At 40.4% G+C, this 24,901-nt stretch overlaps 2 protein-coding genes and 1 long non-coding RNA gene across 8 annotated transcripts in view; 1 reads left to right on the forward strand and 2 right to left on the reverse strand.

The window, feature by feature from the left end:
• Nucleotides 1-736: 736 nt before the first annotated feature.
• On the reverse strand, nucleotides 737-18,825 carry RNF135 (ring finger protein 135). Its single transcript, XM_072644982.1, has 6 exons — nucleotides 16,209-18,825; nucleotides 12,705-13,251; nucleotides 11,754-11,903; nucleotides 8,733-8,853; nucleotides 5,078-5,167; nucleotides 737-3,371 (listed from the first exon to the last, which is right to left on the reverse strand). Exons 2-6 carry the CDS (start codon nucleotides 13,068-13,070, stop codon nucleotides 2,815-2,817), a joined length of 1,284 nt encoding a protein of 427 aa, XP_072501083.1. The 5' UTR covers nucleotides 13,071-13,251; nucleotides 16,209-18,825; the 3' UTR covers nucleotides 737-2,814.
• Nucleotides 18,826-19,827: 1,002 nt separating this feature from the next.
• ADAP2 (ArfGAP with dual PH domains 2) overlaps nucleotides 19,828-24,901 on the reverse strand; it is a 36,847-nt gene continuing 31,773 nt past the window's right edge. For all 6 annotated transcript variants that reach the window (XM_072644988.1, XM_072644987.1, XM_072644984.1 and 3 more), the window contains one exon: nucleotides 19,828-23,313. In XM_072644988.1, the coding sequence (XP_072501089.1) occupies nucleotides 23,288-23,313 (26 nt within the window). In that variant the 3' untranslated portion in view covers nucleotides 19,828-23,287. The remainder of the gene's footprint in view (nucleotides 23,314-24,901) is intronic.
• LOC140527793 (uncharacterized) lies at nucleotides 22,873-24,632 on the forward strand. Its single transcript, XR_011974922.1, has 2 exons — nucleotides 22,873-22,951; nucleotides 23,115-24,632. It is a non-coding gene; the product is annotated as an uncharacterized lncRNA (long non-coding RNA).

Genomic DNA, 24,901 nt, shown 5'->3' on the forward strand with positions numbered 1-24,901 from the left:
CCTACCCACTTTCCATCCTCTGCTCAGGTAACTTCTCCCAAAGCGTACCTGAAATGTCTTCGAGTCTCCCAACACTTCTCCAGTTGAAACAAAGGTATTGTTTGTGCTGCTTGTCTTTGGCACAAAAATTGTTAGGGTACATTCAGAATCCCACTAAAGCCTTACAGGACTGTTGTGGTTCAGATGAGATCATATATTTGAAAGGGCTATATAAATACCAATTATCATCATATTTTAAATGTTTTTGATTCCTTTTAAAATATTATAATTATTTCCCAATATATCTGCACATAGAATCCATTCTTGAAAAAAAGGAAAACTATTAAGCAAAAATAAGTGACGGTGGCCATGTCTAACTGCCTCTGCAGTCCTCCTTGAGAGGAGATGCATTCTCTGTCCTTCAAGACCAGCTGGGATTAGTCATCTGAATTCAGTTGCCTTTAGTATAATTTCCATATACATTATTATAGTCATTGTGTATAACGAGTTCCCGGTTCTGCTTCCTTTACTTGGCATAAATTATATTGGTTTCTTTTATTTTTACCTAAAGCCTTTTTACGCAAGCATTTGACTGTGTGGATCACAATGAAATATCAAGCCCTCCAATAGATGGAAGTGCTAGATCATCTTACTTGTCACCTGAGAAACTTGTGTTTGAGCCAAGAAGGAACAGTTAGAACCAAATGTGGAACAACTGATTGCTTTAAGGTTGGAAAAAGAGTACTTCAAGGCTGTGTATTTTCACCTTATTTATTTAACGTATATGCAGAGTACATCATACAAAATGCCAGGCTGGATGAATCAAAAGCCAGGTTACTAAGAGAACCATCCACAATTTTAGATGCAGACAATATCCTTCTGATGGCAGAAAGTGAAGAGGAATTAAGAAGCCTCTTGATGAGAGTGAAAGAGGAGAGTATAAAAACTGCTTTTGAGAGTAACATAAAAAAGCTAAGATCTTGGCAACTGGTACCATCACTTCCTGGCAAAAAGAGAGAGAAGAAATGGAAGCAGTGTCAGATTTTATATTTCTAGGTTCAAAGATCACTGCAGACAGAAACTGCAGCCATGAAATTAAAGGATGCTTGCTCCTTGGAAGGAAAGCTGTGGCAACTCCAGACAGCATACTGAAAAGCAGAGATGTCACCTTGCTGACACTGGTCTGCATAGTCAAAGCTATGGTTCTTCCAGCAGCAATGTATGGCTGTGAGAACTAGATTATAAAGAAAGCTGAGCACCAAAAAATCAACACTTTCAAATTGCGGTGCTGGAAAAGACTTTTGAAAGTCCCTTGGACAGCAAGGAGGTCAGATCAGTCAATATTTAAATAAATTCCAGCTATTCACTAAAAGGTCAAATACTGAAGCTGAAGCTTAAATACTTTGCTCACATTATGGGAAGATGTGGGACTCAGTGGAAGAGACCTTGATGTTGGGAAAGATTAAAGGCCCAAAAAAAAAGAGGAAGACAAAAGATGAGATGGATAGATGGTATCATGAAAACAATGAATATGAAGTTGGATAGACTTTGAGAGATAGTGGAGGAGAGAAGGGATTGTCATGCTATGTATGGTCCATGGAGTCATGAAGAGTAGGACACAACTGTACAACTGAAGGACAATAATTTTTACCTCACCTTCATTTCTGAATATACCCCTCCCTAGTTAATAAAAGGTGCCTACTGGTAGAGTGGTCTAAGGCTACTTAGGACAGAATATTATATCCATTGTCAGATATGGTCTCAGTATCAGACATTATACTTATAAAAATTTTTTTAAAGAAAACTTCATATTCTTTGACCATTTATCTGTTGACTGTTTAATCCCCTCACTTCACAGATGAGGAAAATGGGTAAAAAGGAATATTTTCTGTAAAGACTTACATGAACTGACACAAAGTGAAGTGAACAGAACTAGGAGACTATTGTACACAGTAACAGCAACATTGATGATCAACATTGGTGATCAACTATGAATGACTTAGCTTCTCTTACTGTCACAATGATCCAAAAACAATTCCACAAGATTAGAGGGAAAATGCCATCTGCATCTAGAGGAAGAATTGATGGAATGTGAATGCAGATCAAAGCAGATTATTTTCATTTTATTTGTTTGTGTTATTTTTTCCTTTTGTAAACTGTAACTTTTTGTACAAACTGTTTTCTTTTATAACATGAATAATATGGAAACATATTTTACATGATTTCACATATATAGCCTATTTCAAATTGCTTTTGAAGGGGGAAAAAGGAGGGAGAAAAGGAGAAAATCTGGAACTCAAAATCTTATAAAAAAATGAAGGTTAAAAATTGTCTTTATGTGTAATTGGAAAAAATAAAATATTATTAAAAAATAGTTATGAGTTATCTAATAATGAAATATTGTTAGAAAATAGTTATTATTTAATAGTAAAATATTATTAGAAAACAAAAATAAGCAACCTTTTCATGTCCTGTCACTGTGTATCTATTCAACCACTTCATAGATCAAGAAACTAAAGCCCAGAGAGAAAAAAATCACTGGTTCCCAGTTACATAGGTTTTAAGCAATGAATGCCAGGACTTAAATTTGACTCTAAATCCAACCTTCTCAAAATATATCCTGGAGATGAAGGAGAAGGAAAGAGAGTGGGTGGCTTTCCTTCTTCACCCACACTACAGGCTCAGAGGGTATTAACACAAGAAGTTACTTGGCCACTGGACCTATATCCCCTAGCACTTACCACCATGCCTGGCCCTGGTAAGCAATTAATAAGTCTTTGATGACTGATTGGCAGATTGGTTGACAAGAAGGCCCTATGAACTTGGTCACTGATTTCAGCCATAAGAGAGTCCTTCATCTTTTACCTCATTTATAATCAGGGAGTTCCCAGGCTGTAGGCCATAAAGCCAAAAAGCAGGGAACACAACAGGCATGGGGACAGGAAGCTCAAATTGATGTAAAAGTTTCTCCTCACTCTCCACTGAATAAAAGGAGAGTTGATTCCCTTCTAGGTCAAGACATACACCCACCACTGTGGGCCTCTCCTTGCTGATAGCCGTTTCCTTTTTCCTGTGCCAGGAACAGAGCTGTGCGGAGGCCTCATTCCATTCCACGCACCAAGAGTCTGAAGTCCTACCCAGCAGGTGCCTGTGGGCGATGATGTCCTTAGAGGTCACCCCAATGGCCCAAGCAGTGCAACGTTGAGTGTTCACCTCCCAGTACTGCTGCCCAGAGGAGAAGCCTTGACAGCACAAGATTTGGCTGTTTCGGAACCTCTCTCCACTCTCAGGGTAGAATTGTCGATACCCAGTCACAGTCACTTTTTGACAGTTCTTTGACACCTCTAGATAATGGGAGGCAGTTCTTTGGTCAAAGGTTGGGAGGATGGACCCTAAAGAAGAGATTAAAAATATAGAAAATTCTTGACTATCTGTACCAATCAAGTAACCTACAAGCATTTATTAAGCACCTAATGAGTTGCCAAGTATAATATACTGTGTGCTTGGGATAAAAAGTCCTTGCCCTTGAGGGCAGAGGAGAGAACATGTTCATACCTAAGTAAATAAAAATAAAGATAATGATTTCACTGGACAGAAGGGAGGAAACAAACATTTATTTTGCATTTACTATGTACTAGGCACTGTATTAAGCCCTTTACAAAGATTATCTCATTTGATCTTCACAATAACCCTGAAGGGTAGACACTATTATGATCCCCATTTTACAAACAGGAAACTGAGGCAGACAGAGGTTAAATTATTTGCCCCAGGTCATATAGCTAGTGAGTATCTGAGGCTAGATTTGAACAGGTTTACCTGACACCAAGCCCAGGGCTCTGTGAACTGTAGCACTCCCTGGGTGGCATAAAAAAAAAAAAAAAACCAACCTCCCAGGGCAAGGGAACACTCTCTGTTAGTGCTGGCCAACCCAACACCTTCCTTGCATTCTCATTAGAAAGTTAGCCAGAGCCCTGAGAGGGGTCTCAAAGCTTGTATCAAAAATAGCATTCAATTTCACATCTTCTGACTCAAACTGTTGCTCAAGTTTAGGCTTAAATTAAAGTGAATCAATATTCTCTGGGCAAAAGTCAAATGACAGAAAGAATCAGTAGTCCATAAGCGTGCTAGGTGGCAAGAGAAAGTCCACTGTGTATGATGATCATGAGTATATGGTATACTGCTAGACTTGGGGTCAGGAGAAACAGGGTTTGAATCTAGCCTGGTGTCAGCATACGACCATTGGCAAGTCACTTGATCTTCCCAAGCTCAAGTTTGGAGCTTAAAATATAAGTAAAAATCTCTCTCCTCTCTAACGCTCACAGGATTGTTCTAAGACTCAAATTAGATAACTTATGCAAAGTGCTTTATAATATTAAAGTGATATGCACTTTGACTTATTATAATGATTTTATTACTATACTACTCTTACTTTTACTGTAGATAAATTGTGCTTCATGAGGCAGCAGGGTGGTATGGTGGACACAGCACTGGGCCTGGAATCAGTAAGACCGATGTTCAAATTTAGCCTTGGACACTTACTAGCTGTATGACCCTAGGCAAGTCACTTAACCTCTATCTGCCTCAATTTGCTCAACTATGAAATGGGTATCATAATGGCACCTACCTTCCTGGACTGTCATGAGGATCAAAAGAGATAATATTTGTAAAGTGCTTAGTATGGTACCTGCCACATAGTAGACTTTTAATAAATGCTTATTCTCTTCCCCTTCCCAGTTCTCATCTCTTATTGAGTGGAGTTCAGATAGAAATTCTTCTGGAACAGATCACCATCCCCACTATCATCATTAGCCTTATTCTCAATCCAAGAGTTGATGCTGTTCTGGCAGAAAATGTAAACAGATCCTAGCTGGGACTGAAATCCAAAGGGACACCTTCTCTTTCACTTGGATAATGAGGGAACTCCCATTTTTTTTAAGATGCTAACTCCAAATTCAGGAACATGGCACTAAAGGAGAAGGTCATGAGTCATACAAGGAGTGCAGGTGGGAAGTCACAACATGGTACTGAAATGATGAGGTTCAAGTGCTATTTCTCTATGGCATTCAAAGCCTATAATCCAAGTCACTTGAATACTCACACTTAGCAAACTGGCAAGATCTCTTGGGCCTAGGCTGGCCCTGAGCAGGCTGTAGGTGCGATGAGACAGGCGAAGCCCCTGGAGGTTCCTCTAAAAAATATAAATTTGAGGAAACTCTTTTAGACAAAGGCATCTGAATAGTCGTCATAGCAAAGTATACCATGTTGGAATAAGTATGGATGTTCTACACAATAGCCCCGCCTTTCTTGATGGAAAATTTGAACTCTCTCTGATCATGCCAAGAGTCCATTAAGGTCTGGATTCAGCTTCAGAAATTAGCCATAAGAGACATTATTTTTTTTTTGTTTTAAAGCAGCATGTATAAAGCAAGACTTTGTTCCCCCAGACTGATGGGTTGAGAAGAGATCTCTAAATTGGAAGCTTATGTATCAAGATGGAAGGATTTAGATTATTTGAAAACTTTTATGGAAGGAAAGAAGACTTCTTCCCTGGACAAAATGCCGCTGGTGATGAGGATATCCAAATATAGCCCCTGCTTTAAGAAGCTTACAATCTAACAGAGAAAAAATGTAATATTTTATGTTTTAATTAAAAATGCAAATATATATTGTGCTGGTCAGGTGAATCATCCAGGGTGAATCTGATAATTCAGTGTAACATAATTCCTCAAGAATTGTTAAAATTCTTTCTACATGCAAGGTAATATGCTAGGCATTTAGGACATAAGCACAAAACAAAAAACCCATCTCTTCCCTCAAAGAACTTGCTTCCTACTATAGGAACAGAATATGTCTGCAAATCTATGAAAACAATATAATAGCCTCCTAATTAGTCTCCCTGACTCTCTAGTCTCCTCTTCAATCTCTCCGCTTCATAGCTGCCTGAACCTTCCTAATGCACAAACCATGACCACGTCACTCTTCTGTTCAAATATCAGACAAAATACAATCTCTTTTGCCTGGTACTTAAGACAGTCCACAACCAAGCTCCAACCAACTTTTCCAGCCTGATTTTCCGTGGTTTCCCTTCACATACTCATTCTAGTCGAACTGGACAACTACCCATTCCCAAAGTTCATCTGGCCACTCTTGCTTCTATTTGTTAGCATGAGGCATCCACAACACCTGGGAGCACTCCCTTCGCATCTCTGCTTGTTGAAACTTTTCGTCAAGACCCAGTTCAGCTGTAGTTCTTCCATTCATCCCCACTAGGTGAATTAGGATATTTTCTCTGGATTCTTCATTTGCCTTTACCCATTACATGATTTTGTTTATCTATATATCTTATCCTTTTTCTCTCCAAACACTTAACTCCACTAGATTACCAACTCCTTGAGGGAAAAGACTGCCCTTTTTCATCTTAGCATGCACAATGTCTTGTATGTGGCAACTATTCAATCATTGTGCCTCAACCTGAACTGTTAGATTGACTAGCAAAAAAAAGACCAAGGAGGACTATAAAAACCTATTTTAAAGTTTTCACATTTTGCTGACCTAATTGAGCCAACATACAATCTACCTCTTCCACATATATGTTGTACTTCCAAAGCCTTCCCTACTGGAAAAGAGGTTAGTTGCATGACCATTACATAAACTGTGTGTGCATGATGATGGTGACGAAAGGAGAAAGAAAGGTTGATGAAAGGAGAAGGAAAGGCGTGCCAAGTATCATTTTAGATGATGAAATCTATACCTCCCTCCCTTTTTACCTTTGAGTGGCAGTAGCAAAACCAGATGAAGGAGGCATCCAATGGAAGAGGCAGTTAGGGACCCTGCTCTCCAGGCTATCAGTCTGGAAATTTAGCTTGCCCTGTACTGAGTTCTAGGTTGCTTTTGGCTAAACTCGTTTATCATCATAACATAACAGCCCCCCGTGATGCTTTTCTCAAAGCCTAGGGATATATAGATGCATATTTTTTTTATTAGAGAGAAAGATCTATGTATAACAGGGGTTTAAGTTATTTAATGATATTCCAGGATCTGTAGTTCCCAGAGAGACGCAAACATTCCCGACTAGCCTTGAGAAAGAGTGTACAGTGGCAACCTTTGGAGACAAACTTCAATTGAACTCAGGAGTTTTGAAAAGAGCAATGAGTATTCTTCCAAAGGTAGATATAGCAGGTGGAGCAGAGTTTAGACAATACCCAGGCAGGCAGGTGGGCAGGTAGCCACAGAACTATACGAGATTGCACAACTGCAAATTGAGAAGCATATAAGGGAGGACATTTAGACTGGAAATGAAGAAGACTGGGGCTCATGCTACCTTAGCTCCATTACACCTATTGGAGAAACCTACCAGAAAAGTTTGTCTGGATTGTTTTTACCTGAGAAGCTGTCAGAATGTTTCAACTCTTTTTCCTTCCTGAATTTTTTTTTTCTCTCAGACTTCAAATAGTGGGAATTTTATTCCTGTTTCTATGTTGTTTTATTTATAACTTTTCATTTAATTTGTATCTATGAAAGCACTTTCCCTTTACATAAAAATCCATGATCAAATCTGACCAATGTATATTGCATGTCTGTATATATTAACCTACTCTGGAAAAAGAGAAATGGTAGGAACAAATGGCTAGCTGAAAAATACACTGAATTTAAATAACGATCCTAATATTAGTTCTTCTAACTGGGGGTTCTACGCTGTTATGACTTTATTAGTAATTTTTTCTCATATAGAAATATTCCCTAACCTGTCAGATCTTCATAGACCTCCAGGTATTTTTTCCCTAGGCCAAAACAAGACAATTACTTTATATAGCAAACAACAGAGGTCTCAAACAAATGCCATTTTTCAAGTGAAAAAAGAGGTGGGGAAAAGGGGAGAGGAGAGGACAGTCATGTACCTAAGCTGAATGGTGGGAAAAGAAAGGATAGGTCTGGGAGGATTCAATTTCCTTTTCTTCCTGTTGAGAGGGAAAGTAAAAGAGTAAGTGCTCAGACAACTTTGCTACACATGAGATCTACAAAAGTTATCTATTAATAAAATTATTTTAAATACACTAGCCATTTCAAAGAATCTTTTGTAAAGCAAAAGTTAATATTTATAAGGAGATATAAAGTTTAGATAAGAAATAGTCTCTGTCCTTAAGAAGCTTAGAATCTAGTAGGATTTAGATAATTAACAATTTTCGGTTTCCTCAAAATGCTTAATTTCCAAAAATCAATATTGCTAAGCCATAAACCACCAAGGACAAATCAGGCAGAACTCAGACTAGCCTCAGAGTTATAGGGGATAAGAACAGGGCTGGATCTGTGATTTCACTGAGACACAGAATATTCAGGTGCGAAATCTCCCTCTAGAAATGCAGGTCAGCACTTTTCTCTGCAATCTATAATCTTAGAAAGTTACCTGGAACAGTGACAATTTAAATGCCCTGCCCAGGGTCACATAGTCAGTATGTGTCAGATTCAGTACTTCACTCCAGATCTTTCTGGCTTTGAGACTAACTCTATCCATTACGCATAGGGGACGGATATATTAGAAATATACAGCTAAAAAGTGACAATGAACCATCATACCCCCAGGGATGGTAAAAAAAAATATTCTGGTCAGTGTTTCCCTGGCCCGTCTTCCACTAACCTGATAATACATATAATGTCTGGGAGTTTTATCAGCCTAAACCATTTCCATTCAATTTTTATAACTATTCCATCCCTCCAACATCTCTGCTTCTAACTGTGAAACAAAATTAACTCACCGTTTGTTATTTTGCTGGGAGGCTCTTCCAATATTAATTTTTCCTGAATTTTTTTCTTCAGTTCTTTGATGTCACTGAGGATTTCATTGAGGTTTCTCTGAAATATGTTGGAATCCTTCAGCTTAGGAGAAAGTGGTGAAAATAGATCTTAATGATGGATGATAAAAGAATATAACAATAACTGACATCTTAAACATCTTAAAGTTTGCAGAGCACTTTATATGCATCACCCCATTTGATCCTCATATTCACCCTGTGATGTACATACTAAAGGTATACCTATTAGAAGACTGAGGTTCAGATTTACAGCTAATTAAATTTCCAAGGTGGAGCTTGAAGTCCGGTCTTTAACAGCAAGTCCTGCACTCTACCTATGACATCATGCTTCATCTCAAACAAAAAGCAATCTTGTAAGAAACTTTCATTAATGAATTTTTACCATCTGGCATGGTTACAAGTTGCATCACTGTCTATCCTTTTCCCTGTTTCTGCTAATATGTTTTTTCTATTTATAGAGTGGTTGTTTTGATTTGTTTTTGAGAAATGGGTTTTGGTTTTGGAGTATCTATGTTTTAATGCAGCTGGGAGACTTCAAAAAGCATGTGATAAAGGTCATTGTTCAATCATTTCAGTCTCCTTGTGACTCCATTTGGCAGAGATATTGGAGTGGTTTGCCCTTTCCCTCTCCAGCTCGTTTTACAGATGAGAAAACTGAGGCAAACAGGGTAAAATGACTTGCCTAGGATCACACAAGTAGCATCTGAGGCAGGATTTGAACTCATACAGTCTTCCTAACTCCAGGCCTACCACTCTATCCACTAGACCACCTAGCTACCTGATGAGGGTTAGATTTTTTTAAAAATGCAAGTTGGAGCTGAGTCAAAACTGCAAGAATAATCATCCTCAGTGTTTTAATTTAATTCTATAACTTACTCCTCTGCTCAAGCAAAGACAGTGGCTTCCTACTTCTTACTGTATAGAATCCAAACTCCTCAGCATAATAAAATCCTTCCACCAACTGCCTTCACCATAAGTCATCGACCTTATTTGCCCCTCTGCCACAGCAAAGGCAATCTATTTGCTGAATCCTGGAATCAGTGGGAATCACTGACCATAAACAGGGCCTCAAAAGTCTTCTAGCAGTTTGTCCAACTCTGAGAGGTCACACAACTGAACAACAGTATCTCCTATACATAGCACATTATCATATATAAAGTAGGTGCTTTAATAAATGTTTATTGAATTGCCTAAACCATAGCTTAGAATAGTTATATCACAGCACCTAATTCTGTACCTTGGCTTCTTCTGTAATTCTTTGTATTTTAAGTTTTATGCATTTAAAAACATTGTTCTGTGAAGGAATTGGGTAAGACTGCCAAAAGAGGTCCATGGCACCAAAAAATAACAAGAACTTCTATTCCATGGAGTCTTTTTTAATTGACCAACATTTTTTAAGGACATATTTTAATTTTTTTATTAGGATATATACTCTTCAAGGACAAGGGTTATTTCACTTTTGGCTTTGTAGTTCTAGTACTTGGTTAGCACAGTGGCTCACACATAGAAAGCACTTAATAACTGTTGGTTAATGGGTTGATTTGTTTTACCACTTCCCAACAAAGTAAATTCCCCAGAAACAGTTCCTTAACACCACCTAATAGGGAGATCATAACAAATAGTCCATAACATTTTCCATATTTGTTTTTTAAAATTCATCATTTTAATTCAATTCAGTTAAAAAAATATTTGTGGAATACTTGCCTACTAGGAACAAACCCCTGTACTAGCTAGGCTTGCTGGGAATAAGAAAAACAAAAATAAAATCCCTACCTTCAAAGACCTTACATTCTGCTGAAGATATACAACATATGTATATGTGTAAATACAAAGTATAGGTAAAAAAGCAGAGAGATAACAGCTGGGAAAGTTCTCACTTAGCAGGTGGCACCTGTGAAGTCAGTTAGGTAAGTTTCTGTGGGAAGGTTTGGAAGGAGATCATGCCAGGCTTGGGGACAGAGTGGGCAAAGTCTGGGAGGGCTTTAATTTTTAGTATGGCACCAACATGGTTCATTGTTCATTCAGCTCGGTCTTAGGCTCTATCCAGAAGCTGTCCCTTCAGTTCAACAACTTTTTTCTTCAATTTTTATATTTTATTTTTTCAATTACAGGTAAAAAACATTTTTAATGTTAATTTTTAAACATTTTGAGTTTCAAATTCTCTTCTTCCCTCTCTCTTCCCCCTTCTTGAGAAGGCAAGCAATTTGATATAGATGGTATATGTGCAGTCATGCAAAACATATTACCATTTTAGCCATGTTGTGAAAGAAAACACAGACTGAAAAAAAAGAAAAGAAAAAGAAAGTTTTCTTTTTTAAAAAAAAGTATGCTTCAACTGGCATTTGGACTCAATCAAGTCTTGGCATTTTTCATTATGAGACCTTTAAAACATTATTTTGAGTAGGGATTGGGTAAGGCTGCCAAAAGAGGTCTGTGGCACCAAAAAAAGATCAACAACTCCTGTTCCATCAATTCTTTTTTGTGTTGCTGAAAATATTTCAGTCATCCTCAGTTGGTCATTTCACAATGTTACTGTTTCTCTATACAGTGCTGTCCTGCTTCTGCTCACTTTACCGTGCATCAGTTCAGGTAAGTCTTTCCAAGTCTTTCTGAAAGTGTTCTGCTGGTCATTTCTTATAGCATAATAGTATTCCATCATAATCATATACCACAAACTTGTTCAGTCATTGCCCAATTGATGGACATCCTCTCAATTTCCAATTCTTTGCCACCACAAAAAAAGCTGCTGTAAATATTTTTGTACATATAGGTCCTTTTCCATTTTTTAAAATCACTTTGGGCTACAGACCTAGTACTGGTACTGCTGGATTAAAGGTCAACGACTATTCTTAAGCACCTATTACTCGAAAGGTACCACATCCTGCCCTCGAGGAGTTTATATAATTTATTGCACTCATTCTCTCCCCTCCCCCCACTCTTCCCATCCTACCCACCCTAGTTTACCTTCTCCTGGGTAATCAAGTCCTCGGACATCCCTGTCTCCTCAAGGGGTTCCAAACACTGAAGGCTGGTGACTCCAGAAATAAGCTGTTCTAACAGGCCCTCTGCTTCCTGACGGACTTCACTGATTTTCTTCTTTGTGAGTTTTGGTGCCTTTAAAAGGGTAAAGTCAAAACATCAAGCCAGGTCTCTATTATGTGCTGATTAGACTGAAAATCTAGCAAGGCTTGAGTGCAGGTGCTGGTCTCATCACAGATCTTTGGTAATTCAAGGGGGGCAGGGAGCCATGAGATCCAAGACAACAAGAGAAATTCCCATTCAGTCCCTTTGGGCAAACAGCAGCCAGATGATAAATGAAGGGGATGGAGAAGGGCCAGAAGGGAGAGTATTGGCTGGAGGGGTGGAAATGAAGAAAAGTGCAGATAGAAGAAAGAGGTGAATGATCAATCATTTAGTCAGCAAACATTTGCTAAACATGAATTTTCACTAGAGTAGCGTGGCACAGTGGTTCTGAGCAAGTCATTTATTTAGCTTCCCAGTAAACCCAGCAAACAACAATATACTACAACAATGTTAGGCTAATGTAATAGCACTTATAGGGAGCTTTAAGGTTTTAAAAACCCCTTGCAAATGTCTCATTTGATCCTTACAACAACCCTGAGAGGGTAGGTGCTATCATTATTCTCATTATATAGATGAAGAAACTGAGACAGAGGTTAAGTAGGGTCACTCAGCTCCTAGGTGTCTGAGGCCGGACTTGAAGTGAGGTCTTGCTGACGTCAAGTCCAGGGAGCTATCCACGGAGACACCGTAGCAAAGCTATAGAATTGATGTAGAGAGATAACAAATGGGAGGAGGATGAGATTGGACTGGATGGGAAGGTGTGGGGTGAGACAGAGAGGGAACATGGGAAGATGAGCTAGAGAATCTGCGAGGGCCGCTAAGAGACCTTACCTGTAGCGCAGGCAGGTGATTTGGGAAGGGATCCCAGGGTTCGGGCCCCTCCTTCAGGGCTTTGTTGTACTTGTCCACCAGGTCCTGAAGGGCTGTATTTTTTTTCAGGCAGGGGTTCATATAAACCTTCTTCCGGCAGAAGGGACAAAGCCAGCCTGTCCCCTTGGTCCCCGAAGCCCCAGGGCCTCCCTGGGGCCGGCCCAGGTAGCTCCAGTGGCGCTCGATACAGTAACTGCAGAAACTGTGGCCGCAAGGCAACGTGGTGGGGCAGGAAAAGAGGGTATGGCAGATCCCGCATGCCAGGTCGTCCTCTGACAGCCAGACCAGAGCACCGGAGGCCAGAGAGGCCATCCCGAACGCAGCCATAGTGCTCCCAGAGAAAACGAAACTTTGGTTGCCGGCTGCTCCCTCCCTCTGTGACACAGCTCCGATTGCCTTTGCTTTCTTTTCCTTCCTTCACGATCATACCATGTCACAGCTAGGAGGGAGTTTAGATTTCTGGCTTGGGCGGTCTTCATCTTCTTTGTGGCAGCAGTATTGGGGACCCCTTCATCGAAACAGGATTTTAAATGCATAAGATTACAAAGGAAAACAGTTCTCTTGAAATACAGTAATTAATTTAAAAAAGAGTAAACTCAGAAATGTGTGGTAAAGAACCCATGCTCCCTTTCATTTGACTAAGGAAAGGGCACAGATAGGGTTCGGTTTGGCTGAAGTAGCAAAGGTGGGATTTGAAAACCTGGTCTTCCAAACTCCTAGTTCTCCCTTCCCTCCTACTACCTACTTCTCTCTCTTTTCTCTCCTCTCTTTCTTGTTCTTTTTCCTCCTCCCCCATTTTCTCCTTCTTCTGCACAATTGTTATTTACAATTTACTAATGGGGGAGGGGTGCAGAATTGGGGTTAAGTGACTTACCTAGGGTCACACAGCTAGTAAGTATCTGAGGCAGGAACTCAAGTCCTCCAGACTTCAGGGCAGGTGTTCTATCCACTGTACTCCCTAGCTGTTACACTTTCCTCTTTTCTCTTCCTCAATGATAATAATAATAATAACTAATATTCACATAACACTTTGAGGTTTACTAATCACTTTTCATGTGTTGTTTTCCTGTTCTTCTCTATTCCACTTTGTAGTAGGGTCCAGACAAGAGATATTACTTTTCACTTCATTTTTCCCTTGCTTTCTGGGATCAATGAGAATGAAGTGGAACAAGGATAAATAGATCTGAGAATCATTGGCCATAGAGAGTATGTAACTAAATCCATGTCTGCTGATGAGATCACCAAGTGAAACAGTCTAGAGGAAGAAGAGAAGAGGATCCCAAGATAAAGCCTTGGGTGAAGACCATCGAAAAGGAGATTGGGGAGGGGTCAAACAGGGAGCAAGAGAATCAGGCAGAGTAGTATCATGAAAACCTAGAGAGAAGAGAGCATTAAGAAAGGAATCCAGTATCAAAGGCTTCAGAGAAGGCAAAAAAGAAGGATTGAGAAAAGATTGGCAAGGAAGAGATAACTGGTGACTTTGGAGAGAGCGGTTTCACTTGAATGATGATGTGCAAAGCCAGAGCTTAGCTGAAAGCAAGAGAAGAGGGATTGGAGACCCTTATTGCAGTTCAACCAGGAAAGGGGGAAGAGTTATAGGAAAATCAGCAGGGGTGAAAAGAAAGGATTCAGGGCATTAACCATGGCCCTCTCCCCACAGGGAACTGAACTTGGATTTGCTACAGAAGCAATCCTTTGTCGTTCTGGGGAGCCCCTTTCCCAGAATCCTACACTGGTTCTAACCTGGTCTCCACAGCCATTGTTGAGGGGAAGAACTCTCATTGGGAGAACGATCCCAACTCCCTCACCACCACCACCACCCCCAAGTAGCATTGATTAAGTGCCTACTGTGTGCCAGGCACTGTGCTTTCCAAGGAATATCTCATTTGATCCTTACAACAAGCGGGGGAGGTAGGTCCTATTATTATCTCCATTTTACACTGAGGAAACTGAGGCAGACAGAAATTAAGGGTCACACAGTTAGCAAATGTCTGAGGTAGGATTTGAACTGAGGTCTTCTTGACTTCAGTATTTTATTCATTGATCCATCTGCTATCATTCAGCCATTCAGTTATGTCCATCTCTTCTTGACCCTATGGACCATTGTGCAACAATATTGTCTGCAGGGTTTTCTTGGCAAAGATACCAGAGTGGTTTGGCATTTCCTTTTCCAGTGGATTAAGGCAAACAAAGGTTAAGTGACTTGCCCAGGGTCACACAGCTAGTAAGTGTCTGAGGCTGGCTTTGAACTTAGGTCTTCCTGACTCCAGGCCCAGGTCTCTAACTACTGAGCCATCTAGCTGCCTCCCCCCAAAATTTGTAAAAGCCTATACCACCCAATATTCCTAGGAGGTCTCCCATCCAAGTACTAACCAGTCCTGACTCTGCTTAGCTTCTGAGATTAGCCCAGATTGGACACAATCAGGGTAGTATGGCTGTAAGGTTGGGTCACCTAGCTGCATTAAATAATCAGCTAAGCCCAAGGCCCAAGAATTCCAGTATCCCCTGTAGGGTCTAGGAAACCACTGGTTTCCAGACCAGCCATCATCCAGGGGAAAAGAACCTGTCATCCCCACCTACTAACCACTAATCACCCACAAGGGAGACAAATTATCCTTGTCAAAGCAGCAAGGTACCCTGAGTTGGAGATGGGAGGCTGCATGTACCAGGTGAGTCATACCACTGCTACCACCTTGATTACTACTGCCATGCATATCACAATGGGAACAACCCAGGATCTTGACCCTAAGGACCCTAGGAATATCAGAGACCCCCAGAACATAAGTCCTACTTCCAGCCTGGCCCCTACAGCCATCACTGAGGTAAGGAATCACAGTGGAGACATGGCTTACCTTCTTTGTTGCCACCAACAAAATCACTGGCTAGACACCAACACCAATCACTGACTAGCCACCAGAGTTAGCCCCAAGCCACCCTTTGCTTTCAGCCCAAAGCCTAGAAACTTCCCTCAGGTGCAGCCCAGCAATTGCTTGTGCAAGCACTGTAGCCAAAACTACAAAGACCCAGAAAGAAAATTCTCACCATCAAAGGCTCTGCCCTATGGTTCAATGTCAGAATATGATTGCATCAATAGAAATGACAAGAAGATGCATTGTCATCTGTTTTACCACTGTTCCCAAATGAACAGGAGGCATTTTTATATGATTTGAAGACAAAATTTCCAATACAAGATCTGTCATCTCTTCCCATTAGAATGTGAACTTCACAGATGAGGGACTATCTCCATTTTCTATTGGTATCTAGCACTTAGCATAGTGGTTTACACATGGTAGGTACTTACCATATGATTTGTCATTCATTCATTCATTAATCAATGGGTGAATTGTTGTCTAATCACTGGTTAGATGATATTAAAGAGATGGTTACTGGCTGATTGATATTGGGGATATATTGATGGGGACTTGTGAATGATAACATCAGAGAAGAGATCCCTCCCATACACACCTCATTATCCCCTCTTGAAAGAAGTTGGTTGTTGTCCTTCATGCTCAGAGAACCAAAATGACATCACCATGATAAAGTGAAGTTTCAGTATGTCCGACTGTGGCTGATCAGACCAACAGGAGCTCAGAATGCTCTACCACAAGTTGGGCACAGATAGTCTGTGTGAACATTTGGGGTGGTTACTCCAAATCTGCACTTCCTACATTTTCTTTGTGCTGTTTCAATTCTGCTTTGCTCATAGAGCACAGCACCTTTTCTGATGTAGGCATGCCATGCTGAGTGGTCCTGTGCCAGTGTTTCCCATGTCCCACAATCAAATCCAAAGTTCTTGAGATAGACCTTGAGTGTCCATATATTGCTTTTCCTGATCGCCATATGATTGCCTGCCCCATGCGAGTTCTTCTTGAAAGTAGTAATCAAGTTCTGGGGACCTGACCCCCATTAAGGGTGAGAATCAGGAGAGTAAGCCCAGAGCCTCTAAAACCTGAATTCCCAGAGAACTCAGTACGTCCTATTAACTATATCAAATAGTAAGGAAAGTTAAAAAGCAGAAACTGTAAATCCTGTGCCCAACTGCCATAGCCTCATGGATGAGTCAAGTCATTGCTGGTGCCATTTTGTCCCCAGTCCATCCCCTTTCCAAAAGGTGGTATGAGAAGGAAACAGAGGATGACTGGCCAGGAGGCAATGGGCCAAGATAATTGTACCCTACTGTCCCATATGCCTAGGGCCTGCCCACACTTTCCACACCCTTGGCTTCCTCTGCCAAGAATGAAATCAGAGAGAGAAAAGGAACCTTTTACCAAATGTGTGTGTGTGTGTGTGTGTGTGTGTGTGTGTGTGTGTGTGTGAGAGAGAGAGAGAGAGAGAGAGAGAGAGAGAGAGAGAGAAAGAAAGAAAGAGAGAGAGAGAGAGAGAGGACAGGGGACTAGGCAATTACCTAGTTGGAGATCCAGCAGACATGAGAAAATAAGCAAGATCATTAGAAGCAATTACTGTAGAATCAGCACCAGAATTACAATGTTGAGATTATCACCTGACTCTGGGGCTAAGATTTTTGTCTAGTCAGAGCCTGATTTTCTGAAAGTGTCAAAGGGACACACCCAGGATGGTGATCTCATTCCCCACTCTCCTACCTTGGGGGAGCATGTAGTGATTCCAAAGCTGGTCTCTGTTTCTTTAAAGTTTATTGCATGTTTCTGTTTATGCAGTCTTTAAGAGCCAGCATTAAAATAAAACCATGATTAAACTCTGCATTATTGATCTATATGTGCCTCAGTTGTTCAAAGGCAGCTGAGAGGGAGGCAAACACACACACACACACACACACACACACACACAGAAATAGATTTCTTTCTAATCAGAAGGGATTTTCTCAGCTAGTGTATCAAAGCTAATCAGAAAGGGATATTATTGTTATATGTTTTTCTAGCTTCCTCAATGCAGAGAACAAGTAAATTTATGCTCACTTAGACAAAGAATGAGCTCCATTCAGCTTGCAAAATTCAATTTGATCTTCCTAATGTACAGATCTGACTATGTCACTGCACTCCCCCATTCAATAAACTCCAGTCGCTCACTTACCTCAAGGATCAAATGAAAATCTCTGTTTTGTTTTTAAAGTCCTTCATGACCTGACTCCCTCATACCTCTCCAGTTTTCTTATACCTTTCTCACCTCCACATATTCTTCTATCCACTCACTGACCTCCTGTTTCTTGGACATTCTATCTACCAACATTGAACATTTTCAATGGCTGCCCCTTATATCCATCCTCATCTCCATATACATCCTGGTTTCCCTTGCCCTGAGTACATCAGCATTTCCAGAGGTAGAGGCTATGGGCAGGAATAACAGTAGCAGCAGATGCAACAGTTTCAGCAATTCTCACCCACCCAGAGACAGGAGTTCTCACTGACCAGAGACAAAAAGGGGCTTGGATAACTGATCAGAAAGAGATCTGAGGAAACACGGCTACTAAGCTCAGGAGTGGGTGCTGCTTGGCAACTCCATCACCTATTACCCAGTTCTGGGACACAGTTCCAGAGTGGAGAGGAATGTTTACGGTCACAGGGAGCAAGGGTCCTGGTTTCAGTTCCAGGGCGGAGAGAGATCAGGGCCCTAAGTTTTGGTAGAAGTTGTAGATTGAAAAAGAGGAATGTTACTGCTTGTGGTTGAATGGGAGCAGGGGCCCTTCTGAGTAAGGAGCAGAATGCAGATGACCCCATCTCTTCCCTGATTACACCACCTTGGAAGCACAGAAAAGTTACAGACTCCCAGACCTAGCTGTTAAAACAGCAAGGCAAAAAGTCCTGAAGGTCTAGACAGTGATATCCCTCCTCTCCCATGGGTGAACAGAGTCAACTCTAACATAAAGCTGAAAATCAAGAAATAGGCTTGAGAAATGAGCAGACAAATAACCACAAAAAGAACCTGACGATCAAAAGCTATTATGATGACAAGGGAAGTTCAAGACACAAACTTAGAAAAAGTCAATAACGTGAAAAACATCTACAAACAAAGCCTCAAAGAAAATGCAGATTGGATACAAACCAACAAGAATTCCTAGAAGCACTAAAGAATTTTTTTTTTAAAAAAAAAGAGAAAAAGTTTTATTTTTTAAATCAAAAAAGAAAAGTTGAGGGGAAATTGGGAAAAGAAATTAGGGCAATGCAAGAAAATTATGAAAAGAGAATTAATAGATTGTTTAAAAGAGGGACAAAAATACTAAAGAAAATAACTACTTAAAAAGAAAAATTGGTCAAATGAAAGAGAAGTACAAATTCTGGGCATTTTCAATTTTTGTACCCCATGCTTGGAATTCCCTCCATAATCATCTCTAGATTTTCCTGACTTCCTTGAAGTTCTAGCATCACTGAAGAAAATAATTCCTTGAAAATTGGAACAAGTTAAGTAGAAGCCAATGATTCCATGAGGCATTAAGAAATAATAAAATGAGGTCAAAAGAATGAAAAAAAAAGGAAAATATGAAATATCTCATTGGAAAACAACTGTCTTGGAAAATAGATTGAGGAAAGACAATTTAATAATCATTGGACTACCTAAAAGCAATAATTTAAAAAAGCCCAGCCCATATTTTGAGAAATTATAAAGAAAAATTGACCTAATATCGTAGAAGCAGGATGCAAAATAGAAACTGAAAAATCCATTGATCACCTCCTAAAATAGATCCCAAAATAAAAATTCTCAGGAATATTACAGCTAAATTCCAGAGGTCTCAAGTCAAGGAAAAATCCTCAAAGCATCCAGAAAGAAATTCAAATATCATATAATCCCCACAGTCAAGATTACATAACATTTAACAGCTACACAATAAAGGAGTGGAGGATTTGCAGTGCGGTATTCTGGACGACAAAGAAACTAGGATTACCACCATGAATAATTTACTTTAAGGCTATCCTGATGAAAAGACAAAAGCTAAATAGAAAATCTGACATTCAAATATAAGACTCAAGAGAAGCATAGAAAGGTAAACATGAGTGAGAAATAATAAGAAATTTAGTAAACTTTACCTCCCTATATGGACTATACATGAATATTAACTATTTAAAATCACTGTAGACAATCTTGTGGTGAGAAAAATTCCGAGAGACAAACGTTCTGGGTAATAAGAATTGATTTATTAAATAGGTCACAGCCAATAATTAAGTTAATGATCAATGATTGAGTAATCAAAGATGTGAAAGGGAAACTGAAACACCTTAATTCAGATGTGTTCCTTCTGACAGGGAATTTTCCTGACAAATGAAACTCAACCCTAATTGATGGACATTTAATAAGGAGGTGGGCTAGAACTCCTCAGCATCTCCCAATCACTTCATAGTAGAGGAGGAGCAGAAAGGTCAGCTGAGAATGTGACCTGATTGTGAGGTATGAGCCCCCTTTACCAATGTGGGTACCCTGATCAGTTTCTCTCTAATTTGGTTTCTCCTTCATGAGCTGGGTCACCCTACACTCCAATGAAGGGCTTAATGAACTAGAGAAATAATTACTATTATTTCCTCCTCTAACAAATTAAGGGTTTATATGAAGAATCTCTAAATTTCCTTTCAGCTTTAAAAATTCTCAGATTGATTGCTTGCAGTCTTGGGGAGGAGTGAAAGGGGAGAGACAGGAGGAAGGGAGAAAAAAATTGGAACTCAAAATCTTATAAAAGTAAATGTTGAAAACTATCTTTATATGTAATTGGACAAAAATACTATCAAGTGGGGGAAAATATTTTAAAATAAAGGTAAGAATTCTCTAATTTGTTTGTGATAGCTTCCCTGCCCTGCCCCAGTCAGCCAGTCACCAAGCATTTATTAAAGGACTACTGTGTGCTGGGCACTGTACTAAACTCTGGGGATACAAAGAAAGGCAAAAGACAGTGTCTACTCTTAAGGAATTCAGTCTCATGGGGAGACAACATGCAAATAACTATGTGCAAACAAGCTATGAACAAGACAGATTGAAAATAATCGACAAAGGGAAGGCACTAGAATTAAGGTAAATCAGTAAAGGCTTCTAAAAGAAAGTCAGATTTTAGCTGAGACTTGCAGGAAGCTGGGGAAACTGGGAGGGGAAGTCAGAAGGAAAAGTATTCTAGGCCTGGGAGATACAGTCAGTCAAAATACCCAAAGCTGAGAGACAGACGGGCTACTTTGAGTGAGAACAATGAGGTCAGCGTCACTGGTGGGCACAGGATGAGACAGGGAATAAGGTGTAAGGCTGTAAAATGGGGGGGGGGAGTAGTTATGAAGGGAGTTTTTTAATTTTTTTGTATTTGCTTATGGAAGTGTTTGGGAGCCTCCCCCATGTTTCCCATGGTGTTACATTAAATAATGGCTCACATTTAACATACACCACTTTAAGGAGATGGTGTGATGCAGTAAAAGGGGGGCTGGGTTTGGAGTCATAAAGGCTGGGTTTGTATCCCAAGCCTCTTCCCCATTACCTGTGAGACCTTGGATCAGTCCCTTAATTTCCTTAGCTGCATAATGAATTAGAGGAGGTGGCTGCTAAGGATCCTTTCAACTCAAAATCTGAGACCTTACAAGGTTTGCAAAGAGTGACATATTATGTCATTAGATGAAATAAGGTGCCATTTACTTAGTTTGCCTTATTTAACTCTCAGGATCCTGGTAGTTAGTTCAATAAATATTTATTGTGTCTTTCTATGTGAACAAAAACCAAAGACTGCACACTGAGCCACACATGGCCCACCCTACCCCCCTGGCAGACACTGAAAATCGAAAATGAAAAACTGACTCAGTTGTTCAAGGAAGCATTTTCCAGCATCCTCTGAGTCTCTTCCTTCCTTCACTTCCAAACCTAAGAAGGCTACAACGGGAAGGCTGCTAAGTAAGAAATTTTGTTGAGGGCAGCACTCCCCCCTCTGGAGAACGTGATCTAGTCTTCCAGAATCTCCTAGCTTCAAAGAGTAAAGTGAAGTGAGGTTTTCATTACACCTAGAGGCAGCTTGTGCATTTGATCTATGACCTCGGCCACAGTCCAAAGTGGCTGTTTTTGCATCTTGGGAAGCCGCAGAAAATTGAACCTAAATCCATCTATTTAAGATAAATTCAGTTGTTGGGGAGGAGGAAAGACCTTGGGACACAAGGTTCTGTGGATACACCACCCTATGTATATGTGGGAGAATCAGAAACCCAGGGTGGAGACCTCAGGAGGATCAGGGTAAGCTCCCGCTGAAGGAATCAGTATAATGCACCAGAAGGGAAGAGTCTCACCTCATGTATGTGGGTACTGGTGGGGAAAACACAATCTGGTGGCTTCCCATTTTAACTAATTAATCTTACTAACTAGATGCTAAGACTAGCTGGTTTCACCTCCTGAAGAACTTCAAGTGTAACTGGCACGCTCTAAATTTTGATGCCCTAGGGAAAAATCCCAATCTCCCCATTCTAGTTATGCTTTTATCTGTTCTATTTTCAGCAGATGTTAGATGTGCTGTGATATCATCAGTTTTGAAATCCCCTGGACACCCACAACTGCTGCTATCACTTAGCATGTATTTGAGTGATCTGAGACAATTTTAAAGTGTGCCTGCAAAATATAATTAAATGTTATCTACTCTTGATTTTTTTATGGATTCAGGGTCCAGATTCTCTGCAGCCAGCAAGCACTCCACTCTCTTAGCATCATTGTTCTCCATGCCTTCATGGTACCAAGTGAGCTGTGCCCTCAAAATTTTTCTGCATAGTATCCAACTTATTCTATAACTCAACTTATTCTACAATCCCATTATCTACTTATTCTGTATGGTATCCTCCATAGCCCAATGCTATGTGCAAATATCTGCTTAACAAATGTGCTTTCAGAAGGAGGAGGAAGGAGGAAGACAATGCTCAACTGGTGAGACTCTCTTCTGCCCTGGATAATGAAGACTGTAGATGGCAAGAGAGATCCCTCAAGTTTACTGAAGATCTCTAAGCAGGACAGGAGAGCACCAGACAGGTTTCTGATTTTGTCTGGGACAGAAGAAACATAAGCCCCAGAGGTTCAGGCATCAAGGAAAGAGTTTGTAGCCCTGCAAGGTGGGGAGTGGGGGGATGGTGTGCTGTTTTCAGCTAGTTTCCTGCTTCTTAGATGTGGCAATCATTGCGGGATTGGATTCTGGCATTACTTATGTTCTTATTGTCCTTAGAGTCTCTGCCACTTAACTGGTAAAGGGAAGAAATCTACTCAGTCACCATCAAGATTTACAGAGACCAAGGGAAAGAATGGTGAGGAAACACCCAAGGGGAAGTATTGGGAGGCAGAGCAAATTTTCATCTGTTATAGCTGTTCATCCTTCATTTGAGAAGACCACAAAGGTGATGTCTTGACTTGCGCATGAATTGGGTTTAACTGCTGTCTTGCCTTTTGTCTTGTCTGATTTCCATCTAGAGCAAAGCCTGAGACAAGAAAACCACTGACCACAGTTTGTCTTCTTCTAGTCCTTCCTGCTACAGACAGAGGTTATGCCCCAAAAGTGAACTTCTCCTTCCTGAAGTGACCACCTGACAGGTCAAAGTCAAAGTTAAACATGGTGAGAATTGAGCAAGTCAGCGAAGTCCTTGTCACCTCTGTCCAGTGGCTGCTGTTGCTGCAACAGAAGGAAAAGAGAGAATAATGGGGATCTTGTATATAGAAATGACTGTGGCAAAGTAGAACTACCACTAGTGAGACAGAAGGAAAGAGAAAGGGAGAAGAGAGAAACAGAGAGAGAGAAAGAGAGAAATTGAGAGAGTGGGGAGAGAAAGAAAAAAAGAAAAGAGGAAAGAGAGAAAGAAAGGGAGGGAGAGGGGAAAGGGAAAAAGCTGTAAAGGCAGAAAGAGCGAAAGAGAGATGGAAATAAGGGGAGATAGGGAGAGAGAAGAAAAAAGAGAGGAAGAGAGGTGGAGAGAAACAGAGAGAAAGAAAAAGAGAGGAAAGAGAAAAAGAAATGGAGGGACGGAGAAAGAGAAAAGGAGACAAACATGGAAAGGAAGAGAGAAGGAGAAACAGAGAGGTGGAAAGAAGAGAAGAGAGGGAGAGAGAAAGGAGAGGAAGAGGGAGACAGAGAAAAAGAAAGAAAGGAAGATAAAGGAAAAGAGGAGATAGAGGGAGAAACAAAGACAGGGAAGACAGGGATACAGGGATAAACAGAAAAACAAAAAGAGAAAAAGAAAGAAAAGGAAGAAAGGAATGAGAGAGGACAGGGAAAAATAGAAAAAGAAAAAAAGAAAGAAAACGAAGGCAAAGAGGGTAGGGTAAAGAATAAAATATAAAAAAATAGAAAGGAAGGACAGCAAATAAAAAAAGAGGGAAAGAAAAAAAAGAAAAAATTTTATCTACTATCTTTAATCCAGAAAATTCCAGCCTCCATGTCACGCCCCACTGATGTCAAAAGTCACATTGCTTTGATGGTTGAAATTAATTTGTGCTTGTTCAGGCCAAGCCCACTGCCCGTGGTGGAGGCCCAAGCGCCTCCAGAGGGCAGTGTCGGGTCATTTTCAAAGCCTGCTTTTTTTTCCAAACCAAATTTCTTTGGGCTCTGGCCAAAGGAGGGTCCTATAGTTCCAGGGGCCCCTAGGCTTTGGGTTTGGGTGCAAAGGGATTAAAAGAGGAACTTCGGTACTTTGGGTAGTGCTACAGCTGCTGGAGGGACTTAAGTTAGACCTAAAAAAGGACTTCCTGACCACAAAGATTGCAAGACACTGGAAGGAGGGCTGGGGGATGGGAAAACCGGGGAGCGTATTTTTCTCTTTCTTCTAGTATTTTTAAACACAAAAACAATTCTCATCCTTCTGGGATTTCACAGGGTCCTGCCTGAGGCTGGGGAGCAGCAGATCCCATCTCTAGATCTCTTCCTGTTCTGAGATTCTCTACGATGTGTTTTTCTCATAAAATTTAGAAGTAAAAGGCATTTTTGAGATAACCCAATCCTAACACCACACTGCCTCCCCAAAACCACGTTAGAAAGGAGGAAAGTGAGGCTTAAAGACCATAAGGGGATGCAGGGGGTGAAACAGTATCTACATCTGTAAAAGAGCCATTTTTTGGTTTTTTATTATTTTTTTTATGACAATTATTGAATTACTTTTCCCACAATGGGTCCACCCCTCAGTTATCCCTAGATGGCCAGGTGGTGAGAGGGAGAGGGAGAGAAAGACAGAGACAGAGAGACAGAGAGAGACAGAGACAGAGAAGGA

Source organism: Notamacropus eugenii, chromosome 2 (genome assembly GCF_028372415.1).
Source record: "Notamacropus eugenii isolate mMacEug1 chromosome 2, mMacEug1.pri_v2, whole genome shotgun sequence".
Lineage (NCBI taxonomy): Eukaryota > Metazoa > Chordata > Mammalia > Diprotodontia > Macropodidae > Notamacropus > Notamacropus eugenii.